Here is a 14,140-nt window from a genome sequence, read left to right on the forward strand (position 1 = left end):
TTATTTTGTCTGACTTTCTGTGTTTAAGTTTTCCTTTCCCCAGGCTGCAGGGTTATAATTCTTCTTGCTTCTGGTCTTTCCCCTAAGTGGGTGAGGTTGGTCTAGTGCCTTGTGTAGAGAGGGACAAGTGTCTGCATTCTGATGGGTGGAGCTGAATCTTTTCCCTCTGATGGGAGGGTTGTGTAAAGTGGTGTGTTTTGGGGTGTCTGTGGGCTTAGTATGACTTTAGGTAGCTTGTCTGCTGATGACTTGGTTTGTGTTCCTATCTTGCTTGCTGTTTGGCATGAGGCGTGCAGCGCTAGGTACTACAGGCAGTTGGGTGGAACTAGGTCTTGGATTTGGATAGAGGCCTTTATGGGAGTTCTCACTGATTAATAGTCCCTGGGGCAAGGAATCCTTTGTTCAGTGTCCTGGACTCGGTGCTTCCACCCTAGAGGCTCAGGCCAGACTTCCAGTCAGGGAATCAATACCCCACAAGCCATTCATCATGGTAATAAAAGATAAAAAAGAAAAAAAGAAAAGAAAAAAAAAAAACCACGATGCACAAAAAAGAAACCCTGAAAAATATTAAAGCAAAATCTAAAAAGCAGAAACGAGAGCAGAGGAAATATAAGCATGTGCATGCACGTGCGTCAGCACATGCACACACATGCATGCACACGCACACACACACACACACCAGAAACCAAAACAAAACCAAGAAAGCAAAGTACAAGAGAGCAACCAGACAAACAAGGGAAACCCGAAATGAGATCAACTAATTAAAAACAAAACTAACAAAAATACAGAACAGAAAATAAAACCAAAGCAGAGCACCAGCTGAGGAATAAAGCAAAGAAAACAAAACAAGCATGGAAAAATGATTTTAAAAAAAGAACAACAGAAAAGCAAAGTTAATATAGAAGTATATAAAAGATATATATGTATGTATATATATATATTTAAAAAATAAAAAGAAATCCCCACAAAATGAAAAGAACCAACCCCCCAAGACAGAACAGAAAACCAAAGTAAATCCATGGCTGATTCATGTCAATGTATGACAAAAACCACTACAATATTGTAAAGTAATTAACCTCCAACTAATAAAAATAAATGGAAAAAAATAAATAAATAAAAGGAGAAAAAAGTGACAAAAAACAAAAACCCAAAGTAAAAGTAGAGATAGATTTTAAAAATTAAAAGTATGGTTAAAAAAGAATCCAAAAAAATAAATAATAATAATAAAGACAGCAACCACTACAGCAGAGAACAAAGAAATTTCAAAAATAGCCAAAGTGAAAGTGAAAGTGAAGTTGCTCAGTCGTGTCTGACTCCTTGTGACCCCGTGGACTGTAGCCTACCAGGCTCCTCTGTCCATGGGATTTTCCAGGCAAGAATATTGGAGTGGGTTGCCATTTCCTTCTCCAGGAGATCTTCCTGACCCAGTGATAATGGAACAAATCAAAACACAAAAACAATAATAAATGTTTTCCTAGGGTCTCAGCCATTGGTGTCCTTTGCCCCACCATGAGGCATAGCCCACCACCGCTTTCCCAAAAGACCCCCCAATGCTGGGAGGGCTAATCTCTAGACTTGCTGTGGACCCTGTGAGGACAGCTGAGACTCTAATTTGGCCCTCCTCCCATGTATGCTTGCCATCAGTATCCACAGCTGCCAGAGCTAGAGCATTTTCTTTTGTGGGAGCATTCCTTATACTCTCATATATTCCATAGATGCAGAGTCTTTAGTTGATGTTGGGTATTTAATCTGCAGCTTGAGCAGCTGGTGAAAAAGTTTTTGATCCTCTTCCTTAATTGCCCTGCCCCTGGTGCTCACTTGTGGTTTTATCACCAACTCTGCATGTGGTCCACTCACAGAAGTCTGCTCCTAAGGTTGCCCTGGAGGACTCAGGTCTGCTGCAGTGGGGACTAGGCATGGAGGTGCCATAGCTGCTTGAGTTGAGGGAGGCTGGTGGTGCCCGGGGTACAGGGAAGCCAGCGGCCATGGATGCAAGAGATAAGACTCTATTGGTTGCTTTCCCTAACCTCCAGAGGCAGGCAGGCAATGGGCAGCCATGGCTGGTTCTTCTCTATTGCTAGGTAGCCCAGGCTGGTGTGTGGGGAGAGAGACGCTCCAGTGGTGACTCTACTCCGTGCATTTGACTCAGCAGTAGCACCCTGCTTCCACGGCAGTCCAATTTTCCTCCAAAGGCATTCCCTGTTGTGGATTTTCTCCCTTCTATTCCCTTAAGACATCTCCCCTAGCCAATAGCAGTCCTTGACTGGGTTTGCTCTCCAATCCCTAGGCTCCAGCTCTCAGACTCCCTGCATACCCATGGACGTGCCTTCCAGTCTAGGGTATGTAGGACTGTGGCACAGATTGTCTGTGTGGTTCTCACTCTATCCAGACTGTCACAGATCAGCTGGTTCATCCTTTTCTGACAGCCTCAAGTTCTTCCCTTCTGTCCCAACTGATTTCCCTGGATGTGGGAATCTCTCTTTCCACTACCCCACCATGGGGTGTAGATCTGGTCCTCCTTGCTCTCCTTCTCCTTCTCCCTTCTTTCTTTCATCTTAACCAGTTATGTGTGGCTCCGTATGGTCCTTTCTGGTGACTAAGGTCTCCTGCTAGTAGTGTTCAGCCAGTGTTCTGTGAGAACTTTTGCATCTGCAGAGGTATTCCTGATGCATCCGTGAAGAGAGATGCACTCCATATCCACCCACTCCCCTACCATCTTGGAAAGCCCCAACAAACAGTTTTTAAATGGACAAATTCATTCCTACACTTAAAACCATTCTAGGAAGAATCAGATTTAATAGATCACAGAAAGATGACTATAGATTTAACAGTGAGATGAGTTCAGAGAGAGGGGGACAGTGTAATCCATGTCAGAATCACATGCTCAGTCATTCTATCCTCTTAAAAACCATAAAAGGAAGCTGGGCCTCCGGTTCCCATTTTACTGATGAGAAAATTGAGGCACATGTAATACGTGACTCACATGTGTAGTTAGATATCAACACTGTTGGTAGTGGCAGAAGTATTTATTTATTTTTTTGGAGGAGGTAGTTATTTTATTTTATTTATTTTAATTGGAGGCTAATTACTTTACAATATTGTCGTGGTTTTTGCCATACATTCACATGAATCAGCCATGGGTGTACATGTGTTTAAAATATTTTTTGACCTCTACCATACATAACTGGGGCTTCTTCTTTTTTTTAACTTATTTGTTTATTTATTTTTGTTATGCTGCGTCCTCATTGCTATGTGGGCTTTTCTCTAGTTGCGGCCAGCAGGGGCTACTCTTCATTGTAGGGCATGGGTTCTCACTGAGGTGGTTTCTCTTGTTGCGGAGCAGGCGATCTGGAGCACACAGACTTCAGTAGTTGTGGCACATGGGCTAAGCAGTTGTGGTTTCTAGGGTCTAGAGCAAAAGCTCAATAGTTTTGGTGCATGGGCTTAGTTGCTCCCTGGCATGTAGGATCTTCCCAGAACAGGGATTAAACCCAGGTCTCCTGCATTGGCAGGTGGATTATTTACCACTGAGATACTAGGGAAGCCTGGGGCATTTTTTTTTAAAGAATACACATTATGTGCACAAAGTTGCTAGATCCTATGTCAGGCTTTGAGAGGGAATTATGTATGTGAGGCACTCTCTAGTTTAACTTTCATCAACTTCTAGGAAAAACTCCTGCTGAATAAGCATAAAGGCAATTTGTCTCCAAGTCTGTCATCCTGGCATGGAGTATCACTCTCATATTTTCCCAGAATTAGTTTAACACAACATGAACATCTAGTTGATGTTGTGGATAGTAGGTGGGAGACATAAAACATGTTGTCAATAATCATATAGCAAATAAGCAAAGAAGGGTTGACTATACCTGTCTGCTCTTCTTTCATCAGGTGGCTGGTGGAATCTTCACGGTGGCTGATTGTCACCAATAAACCAGATGAGGGCTTAAAGGAACTTAAAAAAGTTGCACACAGAAATGGAATAAAGAACGCTGAAGAAATCCTGAGTATGGAGGTAAGCTGGAAAGGCAAGGTGGTTACTGGGTTGGAAGGAAGTTGTGAACTAATACCTGCCTCCTCCTTATTGAGATAGACAAACTGCTTTTCTAACAAGGCCATCTAATTGAGAATGCAAGCTCAATTTCCTGGTCTTTCATGCCCATTTCTTATAAAAGGAGCTTTGAACACTGGACAAGACTTCTTCTTTTAGTTCATCTCCTGATTTGAACATGCAGCCTACGTGCTCTCATGGATACCCTGCCCACTTCCCTCCGCCATGGCCTCATTTTAAAAAAATCTTTGTTGCTGTGTAATTTCCTGGAGTCACCCTTAACTCCCTAGATCCTCCTTCATATCACGTTCACATATGTGATTGTATGTGTCATCTGTTGTACGACAAAGAAAGAGAATGTATCTCTCCTATCCTATTGGGTGCCAGTGTTCATCACAATACCTGGCACTATGTCAGCAAGTGATATGTATTTGTTGTTGTTGAAGGGCTTGAAAGCGACCATGCAGGAGGAGCTGGAGGCAGCACAGACCAAACCTACTGTGTTTGACTTGTTCCGCACACCCAACCTGCGTAAAAACATCTGTATTCTCTACTTTGTGAGGTGAGCTTTACAGAATGCATGTGGTTGTTGCTATTGTTCAGTTGCTAAGTTGTGTCCAACTCTTTGTGACCCCAGGGACTATAGCATGCGAGGTTCCTCTGTCCTCCACTATCTCCTGGAGTTTGCTTAAACTCATGTCCACTGAGTCGGTGATGTTATCTAACCATCTCATCCTCTGCACCCTCCTTGTCCTTTTGCTTTCAATCTTTTCCAACAAACATCGGAGTCTTTTCAAACAAGCTGGCTCTTCACATCAGCTGGCCAAAATATTGGAGCTTCAGCTTCAGCAGTAGTCCTTCCAGTGAATATTTGGGACTGACTTCCTTTATTATCAACTGATTTGATCTCCTTGCTATCCAAGGAACTCTCAAAAGTCTTCTCCAGCACCACAGTTTGAAAGCATCAATTCTTTGGCAGTCAGTCTTCTTTATGATCCAACTCTCACATCCATACACGACTACTGGATAAAACATAGCTTTACATAGCAACATTCAAAGAGTGGGGACATGAAGCTATTTCATTAATTACAACAGTGTTGTAAGAGGGAGGCACTGATTTGAAGATAAAAGATGAGGAAAACACACCAAATAATACTGCCATGGAAATTAGCATATGAAGTAGAGTTGGTTATATCATTCTGTAAGTCTCTTCAGTGAAGGTTTACATTGAGAATTTCTGTCACAGTGTAGATTTGGGGGCTTATTTTTTCTTTAAATTTTAATTGAAGCAATTTTTGCCAATAGATACCTGAAGATATTATGAATATCTACAGATCAATGAATATTTCAATATGTAAAAATGTAGCAACCTCCAGATCAAAGCAGGAAAATCCTGATACCCCAGGATTCCCTTCACTTATCCAGTACAATAATAAACACCACCACCTCCGCCACTGCCTCATTCTTGTTCTCTCCTCACGGCCCTCACCTGTCCAACTGCTCTGATCTCTTTCATTGCAGAAGAGTCTTGCCTGATCCTGACCTTCACATAATGTAAATGATGCGAGGATTCTGTGACAGGCCCCCTTTTCTCATGCTCATTCCTGAAGATTCACCCATTCTGCTGCATGTAACATTGGGTGGTTCTCCTCCCTAGTGCTTCAGTTTTCATTAGATGAATACACTACAATTTCTTTATGTACTTCAATGTTGGTGGACTTTTATTGGTTTCCAATTTGGATACATTTTATTTGTGTGTTAGCACAAGGGCTTCTGTAAGGAGATCTTGGTCATTGTCTCTTGAGGGGATATAAGTACTTACTTTGGTAGAGTCAGGAGGAGAAATTTTAAATTTAATTCTTAATTTTTGAATACTGAATGCTCATGCACAAGAAGCATACAGGACAACAAAGACTCACTGACAAGCTTAGGTAAGTGACTATTGCATTTCATAATTGATCTCTTCCCAGGCATATCCTAGCAGACCATTTCTGCATTTAACTTCATTATGCTTTTTCATAATGGAAGCACTGAGGCACTAAATGGGAGATAGAAGATGAGGAAAACACACCAAATAATACTCACATGGAAATTAGTGCCTCCCGTTTTTGGGGGGCTTCCCTGGTGGCTCAGATGGTAAAGAATCTGCCTGCAATATGGGAGACCTGGGTTGGGAAGATCCCCTGGAATAGGGCATGGCAACCCTCTCCAGTGTTCTTGCCTGGAGAATCCCCATGACAGAGGAGCCTGGTGGGCTACAGTCCATGGGGTCACACAGAGTCTGACATGACTGAGCAACTAAGTTCACAACACATGCATTTTCTACTTTTCCATATTCACTAGGACATAGACTTGTGTTTCTAAATCCTAGGAAATCAGAGTGGAAGGAAAAAGTAAAGATGACAGTCATCAGACACCTTTCTTGGAATACTGTGATCTGTGATGTTTCTTCTATTTTAATGTCTAAGTCTAGGAGAAGGCAATGGCAACCCACTCCAGTTGCCTGGAAATGGCAACCCACTCTTGCCTGGAAAATCCCATAGATGGAGGAGTCTGGTAGGCTGTGGTCCATGGGGTCACTAAGAGTTGGACATGACTGAGCGACATCACTTTCACTTTTCACTTTCATGCATTGGAGAAGGAAATGGCAACCCACTCCAGTGTTTTTGCCTGGAGAATCCCAGGGACAGGGGAGCCTGGTGGGCTGCCGTCTGTGGGATCGCACAGAGTTGGACACAGTTGAACTGGCTTAGCAGCAGCAGCAGTTGTACTAAGTCTAGCTCTCTCTAGGTATAGTAGATCATTAAAGTGGGCTTCTTTCCTTTAAATGTTTTCTGGGTAAAATCTGAAGTGAGATACTTTGATTCCATTTCTGATGTTACTGTTGGTGTATGTTTGCTTTCCTGTATTCTTACACTGTCTCTTAGCCCTAAAAAATCAGGATGAACTTTAAGTTTCATAGAACTGTGTTAATCCCCAGGACACTATGCTGTCAAGTCAAGGGGACACAGACAGTATTTTCCAGTTTCAACCACTAGTTGAGAAAATAGAAATTCTTTGCAGTATTGGGATTGGGCGAGGAGAGGGAGGACTCACAGAATATAGACAACCCTCAAAAAAAAATTATTTCCCTCATTTCTAAGTTTTACTATTAATGCTTCTATTGTCAAATATTATATACCATCCTGTTTGGAGACTGAGTCACATTATGTTTCCTGTTGCTGTCATATTTGTGTTTAATAAATCAGACAAAAGAATGTCAGAAAAAGTGTTATTTTCATATACAGCCATGTAATTTATATGGTGACTTTTCACCTTAAAATGAAGAATTACACAAGTCAGATAGGGCCTTTATTGTTTAACGTTGATCATTGGCTGCCTGGGTGAATATAATCACCAATTATAGTACCTTTGCTGTAAGTCTTATGGCTTATGTCTTTCTTTTTTTTTTTTTTTTCACTACAGATTTGCAACCACAATACCCTATTTTGGCATCTTTATGAATCTACAGCACTTTGGGAGCAATATTTTCCTGTTCCAGGTAATCTTTGGAGTTCTCACTGTCTCAGTCCGAAGTCTTGCTGTTTTACCCCTGAATCACATGGGCCGTCGACCAACCCAGATGTTTCTCACGTTCATGGTGGGGATTTCCATTTTGGTCAACACATTTGTGCCCCAAGGTGAGAGAAGACTGGACTTTGGGAAAAGGAAGGGTCTTTTTCTCATTCTTCAAGGTTTGTTTGGTCATACTTGTCTGAAGCCAGGAGTAAAAAGAGGTCCTAGTGAAAGGTTAAGTATTCCCCCAAATCAAACTGATGAAAAACTCTGCTAATAAGTTTTTGAGAAAAGAGCTAAAGGTCAGTAACGGGCAGCTCAAACATATATTTACTTTCATCACATAGTGGAAACGTCTGGAAAATGGTCCCATTCATTCCAGGTAGTCTCTCTAGGACAGCAATCATTCACTTGTGGTTTTCCCATTCACACATTAAATAACAAGTAGAGAGGGATGAGGCCTTGCAGTTATATCCCACATGAGAGCATACTATGGCCACGCCCTCTGTTTGGGCTCTTCATTACCATCTTTGATGACTGGTCTACTTCCCCATTTCTATGTATCCGCATATGACTGTGAGCTTGAGTCACTATGACTATAGTTCTTGCTGAAGAGAGTCTCCCAGGAAATGAAAAAAGAATCCTCTTTTTCAAGTAGGGAAAGAGGGTGAAGTAGAAACAAGAATTGAAGCTGAGAAAAATCCTTGTCCATTCCCTATCAGATTACTTTATAAGTTAATAGAATAATGATATGTAATAATTCGGAGAAACTTAGTAGGCGATTTGCTTCACTGTCTCCAATGCACAAATGTGACTCACAGCATTACAGATAGGTATTTTTATTGCTCCTCAGAAGATCATCAATAATGCATTAATAATACTGCTTTACCAAGGAGTTCTTTCCAATATTATCCAGTTATAATTACATTTCTTTTTATCCTGTGCAGAAAACTGATTCCCCTAAATTTTCTTAATTGTTCCCTAATTTTGACAATTTTTCCCAACTAGAGGCTTCGATTTTAGGTTCTTCATGTCTAACATTGATGTAGATCTAGCTTCTCCTCAGTCTGTCCACTAGTAGAGCAGTACTGTCTTGTTACTCTCTGGTGTCATACTTACCCCAAGGCAATGCTGTATCTACACTAGGTTGATTGACTTATTTGGGTTTACCTGGGACTTTTCTGATTTTATCAATGAAAACCTCACATTATCAAAATCTTCAAATTCCCAGAAAAACCAGGATGACTGGTCACTTTAAAACCTGCACTTTAACTGTAAACTTCTCAAGATTGGAGCTAAACATTAGACTCAGTAATCATCCATGTCACAGTCTTAACTTCAACAATAAGGATATTGCAAATACTGGACCAAATTAGTGAAAGCAAATTTCTGCTACACTCTTTCCTTTTTTTTTTTCCTTGCAAATCTCAGGTATGCAGATGGATTTGTTGCAGTTAATCTGGATAGTTTTGTGTAATTTTACCACATATATTGATGATTTTACATTTCTCAGTTTATCAACATATATAGATATATATATTCTATGGTATATTTCAAACTTATCAATAAGCCATAGTTTTCTTTTTTTCCTGAGTAAATTTGGTGGATGCCAATTCCTCCAGCCCAGATTTCTTAGTGTTGCTGGTCTTCCTGTCTCCAGAAATGCAGACCCTGCGTGTGGCCTTGGCAAGTGTGGGAATTGGCTGTGTTGCTGCGTCTGGGTCTGCTCTTTCTGTCCACTCTGCTGAACTCATCCCCACTCTCCTCAGGTAAGAGTTTATGGATGCTCTGCCAGGATCCAAAGTATGACTTTCCAGTCTAACTGATGCTTATTTCAGGAATGAACACAATAAGATCTTTAATTTATAAATTAATCATTTGTAATAGTAATAATATATCAATAGCAACTATAGCCAAAGTTAATTGAAAAACCTGACTTTGCTCTGTGTATTGTTCTTAGCAGTAATTCAATGTATCTTCTCATTAATCTTTTGGATCTCTTATTATTATAGGGGCAATGTGTAACATTCCATACAAAATGATGAAAATGTATCAATACACTTTGACAAAGACAGCTAGAAAACCAGGGAGCAAATCTCAATAACAAGGGTTTATCATCAAGCTCATGACTATGAATATAGTAATTGTGTTTTGTTGCATTTCATAACCCAGTCAGAATAATATCTCACAAATTTTATGTGCAGGCATTTACTGAATTGCTACATCATGTCATTTACTCCTTCAGGGCAAAAGCTGTAGGATTAGATATGCTAGTTAGTAGGTGTGGGGCAACCCTGGCTCCCCTCTTGATGACCCTAGTGGTGTATCTACCCACCCTGCCCTGGATCTTCTATGGAGCCTTTCCCATCGTTGCTGGCCTTCTCATTCTTCTCCTACCTGAAACCAAAACTCTGCCCATTCCTGACACCATCCAGGATGTGGAAAATAAGTGAGTAAACCTTCTACCATCCCCTGGGAGGGACTGCGTGCTTTGGATCTGTGGGTGAGAAAGGCAACACACCACATGAGTCCCTCAGATCACTCGGGAGGCAGATCCTTGCCTGGGATACTCCCATCTTGGGCCATTATCTTCATGACAGGCAAGGTCATTTCCATCCATTGTGAATTCTAGTCTGGACTGCAGAGATCCCCTCTGCCCTGTTCTCAATGGTAGTTTTAGTGCTGACGTGACGGTAATTAGCTCTGTTATGATTTTACGTACTACCTGTCCTCATGAAAAACACACATTCATATTGGGATCATGATCCTCAGATCCATAAGAGCTTGGGATAGAGGGGAAAGAAATGGGATGACCAGTGAAGGAGCATTGTTAGGAAAATCACATTTAGTTAAGGACTTTCTGTGGAAAGGTAGTAAAAAAAAAGTTATTTGTTTGCATGTGGCTATAAGATTCAGTCAGTTTTGCTGCCACAAATTATGCAAAGATTGAGGATAATAAGAAACTGAAAAGGGCATTTTAAAACTATAACATTGTGTCAGTTTCATAGGGCTTCTACAGTAGAATCTGACAAACTGAGTGACTTAAGCAAAATAAATTTACTGTCTCAAATTTCAGGTGGCTGAAAGTCTGAGCTCAAGTTGTTGGCAGGACTCTACATCCTCTGAAGGCTCTAGAGAAGGGTCTGTTCCAGGTCTCTCCTGGATTCTGGTAGTTCCTTGGCTAGTGGAAAATAGCTCCAATCTTCACATCACATCCCCCTGGCATGTCTCTATGTCTCAAGTTCCCCCTTTTTATAAGAACATCATCATACTGGATAAGGGGCTCTTTCTACTCCAGTTTGATCTCATCTTAATTAATCAGCAACAACCCTGTTCTCAAATATGATAATTGCATATTCTGAGGTAGATGGTTAAGACTTCAATATATATACTTTGGAAGGTACACAATTGAACCTATAACAAGTCGGGAATTCCTTTAGATTTTTAACCCAGTTCTTGACTTATCAGAGGTGTCATTGGCCAGAGATCCAAATGACAAGGTGAGAATCCAAAAAGACCAAATGTGAGCAGCACTTTCAAGTGCTTCTTTGTGCCTGCACAGTTGGTGTCATTCAGTCACCAAGTCATGTCTGATTCTTTTGAGACCCCATGGACTGTAGCCCACAAGGCTCCTCTGTTCATGGAACTTCTCAGGCAAGAGTATTGGAGTGGACTGCCATTCCCTTCTCCAGGGGATCCTTCTGACCCTGGGATCAAACCCGTGTCTCTTGCATTGGCAGGAGAGTTCTTTACCACTGAGTCACCACTGAGACACCCTGATTCAGCAGTAAGGAATCTGCAACTTAGTGACTCAACAGCAACAATGAAAGGAGCTGATGCTTAGGGATCAGTTTGCACTTGTACAAGGAGAGCATCCAAACTTATTTTTTCTCTTTCATAATGTCTATTCTTATTTTCTGATCAGTTGGTTAATTTGTTGTTTCTCCTTTGGTTTTTCAGGCAAAGATTCTCAAGAAAAATAAATGAAAAAGATTCTTACATAAAAGTGACAAAATTTTAAGGCTCTTCATGGCCTTGCTGGTGAGGAAGAAAAAAACATGAAGAAAAAATGTCTCCAGGAGTAGATCTCTCCTTTATATCTACAAAATGGCAAGAAAATACACTTGAGAAATATATCTCATTTACTATTATTGCATTAATTGGTAATTAAACATATAATAAATGAGAATATGTAATTCCATGAACAATCCCATTTTGGGGGGAAGGAGTCAAAAAAGTTTCAAATTTATCAATAAATTATTAATAGACAAGATGATTCAGAAACAGAGGAATACCATGGCAGGTTCATGTAAGGAGCACCATGTGATGAACTCTAAATAAATTTTCAAAAGTCAGAGCATTATAGCATAAGCAACTGGACATCAAAAGAAATCCAGAAGCAGACACCAATATATCTGTAAACTTAGTGCATGATACTTTTGATGTCATAAATCACTGGCAAATAGAAAATTATGTTCTTTTTGGAAATACATTCATTGAAATGGTAACAATGGTGAACTTTAAGTGGTCAAATTTCAAGTGATTACTTTTTCTTTGTGATTTTTTATGTTCATGTTTTTAAAAAGTAAGCATACATAATTTAAAATACTATAAGGGGATGACCAAGTGACTGCTTGATAAGGAAATTGTTATGGATCAGCCATCTCAACAGAAGCAAAGCTATTCTTCAAGGTCATGGAAGAATGACCGTGAAGTCAATTCAGAGATCTTCAGAGCTGCCACTCCAATCACAAGCCCGGAGGGCAAGGGGCTGAGAGGGCGTGTTGTTATTGTTATTTGGTCGCTAAGTTGTGTCTGACTCTGCGACCCCGTGTGAGCTCTGCTTGGTGCTGTCTTATCTTGCTGTTGTCTATGGTTCCCTTATTTTTGGTATAATTTACACAGGGTAAAAAGTACAACTCCCACGGCCAAAATTCAGTGTATTTGCATAAATTCATATACCAGGGTCAAACGCAATCCGATCAACAGGGAGATTAATTCCATCACCCAGAAATTACTTTTGTGCTCATTCCTCAGTCAGAATTGCCCCTTAGCCTTCAATCTTCTTCCACTATGTATTTCACTAGGTGTTAACTATGTTTCTCCTAGAACATCACATAAGTTTATTACAGATTTATGCTTTTTTTTGTATTGACATTTGCTTGGTATATTGTACTTGAAATTTATACCTGTTTTTGTTTGTATCGGTATTTCATTCCTTTTTATTGCCGTAAAGTATTACATAGTATGGATTTGAAAATACCTTCAAGTTAGATATCTGAAAAAGGGTTAATATCCAAAATTTATAAGTAACTCTTACAATTCAATAACAAAATACCAAGTAACCCAATTTAAAAATAGACAAAGAACCCTAATAGACATTTTCCTAAAGAAGACATACAAATGGGCATCAGATTTTGGACAGTTGCTCAACATCACTGATCATCATGGAAAGGAAAATCAAAACTACAATGGAGAATTGCCTCACACCTCTTAGAATGGCTATGATGGAATAAAATTTGTACTTTAAGGCAGGACAAGAAACTTTAAGTATGACATATTCCCTGCTCATACCGATCCCTCCTTCATGTGCAATGTGTATCTGCATTATACGTTAATCAGAGCTCCTAAAGGATGAGACTGTTGGCTCAACTGTAACAAGTAATGGCGACCTGCTGCTTGCTTGGTGTGCGCAGACCTGGACTATGTGTCTTTGGTGAACTTGATGCAAAATGCCAGTGTGTCATTTGTGACGAAAGTGTCTTTGTCTCAAAAATATGTATGACTGTGTCTTCAACTTCTAACAAATAGAACAGTCCTCAGAGTTTTCTGAAAGGCTGTCTCCTGGATTACAATCCTCAGCCTGGTTCAAATAAAATTCTCTATTTCTCCTTTGGATTGACTATTGATTAATTTTTCATTGACAGCTAGCATCAAGAAGACAAGAGATAATAAGTGTTGGTGAGTATGTGGTTATGGTTGTTATTTAGTTGCTGAGTCTTGTCCGACACTTTTGTGATGCCATGGGCTACATCTTGCCAGGATCCTCTGTCCTTGGAATTTTCCAGGCAAGAATACTGGAGTGGGTTGCCATTTCCTTCTCCAGGGGATCTTCTCGACCTAAGGATCAAGCCTCCCTCTCCTGCATTGCAGGCGGATTCTTTACCACTGAGCCACCAGGGACGTTAATATGTGGAGTAAAGGCAATACTTGGTGATAATATGAATTGGTGCAGTCACTATGGAAAACAGCGTAAAAATTCCACAAAAATTTTTTTAAATAGCATATAATCCAGCAATCCTATTTCTTATTTTATATGCAAAAGGAATGAAAACAGGAAAATGAAAAGATATTTACAGTCCCATGATTATTTTTTACAATAACCAAGAAGCAACATAAGTGTCCATCTGAAAGTGAATGATTAAGTTTAAACAATGGGATATTATTCAGTCATGAGAAAAATAGAAGTGTTATTTGTGAAAACATGAATAGACCTTGACAGCACTGTGCTAAGTAAGATAAATCAGACAGAGAATA

At 40.1% G+C, this 14,140-nt stretch overlaps 1 protein-coding gene across 5 annotated transcripts in view; it reads left to right on the forward strand.

The window, feature by feature from the left end:
* The window catches only part of LOC122431298 (solute carrier family 22 member 10-like), a 35,637-nt gene extending 22,136 nt beyond the window's left edge, over positions 1-13,501 (forward strand). Inside the window, exons 6-11 of one of the 5 annotated variants that reach the window (XM_043452546.1) lie at positions 3,889-4,012; positions 4,495-4,610; positions 7,514-7,728; positions 9,264-9,372; positions 9,849-10,052; positions 11,564-13,501. In XM_043452546.1, the coding sequence (XP_043308481.1) occupies positions 3,889-4,012; positions 4,495-4,610; positions 7,514-7,728; positions 9,264-9,372; positions 9,849-10,052; positions 11,564-11,624 (829 nt within the window). In that variant the 3' untranslated portion in view covers positions 11,625-13,501. Of the gene's footprint in view, positions 1-3,888; positions 4,013-4,494; positions 4,611-7,513; positions 7,729-9,263; positions 9,373-9,848; positions 10,053-11,563 lie in introns of those variants that run through there. The other 4 variants (XM_043452547.1, XM_043452550.1, XM_043452548.1 and 1 more) reach the window with 4 other exon arrangements.
* The last annotated feature ends 639 nt before the right edge of the window (positions 13,502-14,140 follow it).

Source organism: Cervus canadensis, chromosome 29 (genome assembly GCF_019320065.1).
Source record: "Cervus canadensis isolate Bull #8, Minnesota chromosome 29, ASM1932006v1, whole genome shotgun sequence".
Taxonomy (NCBI): Eukaryota; Metazoa; Chordata; class Mammalia; order Artiodactyla; family Cervidae; genus Cervus; species Cervus canadensis.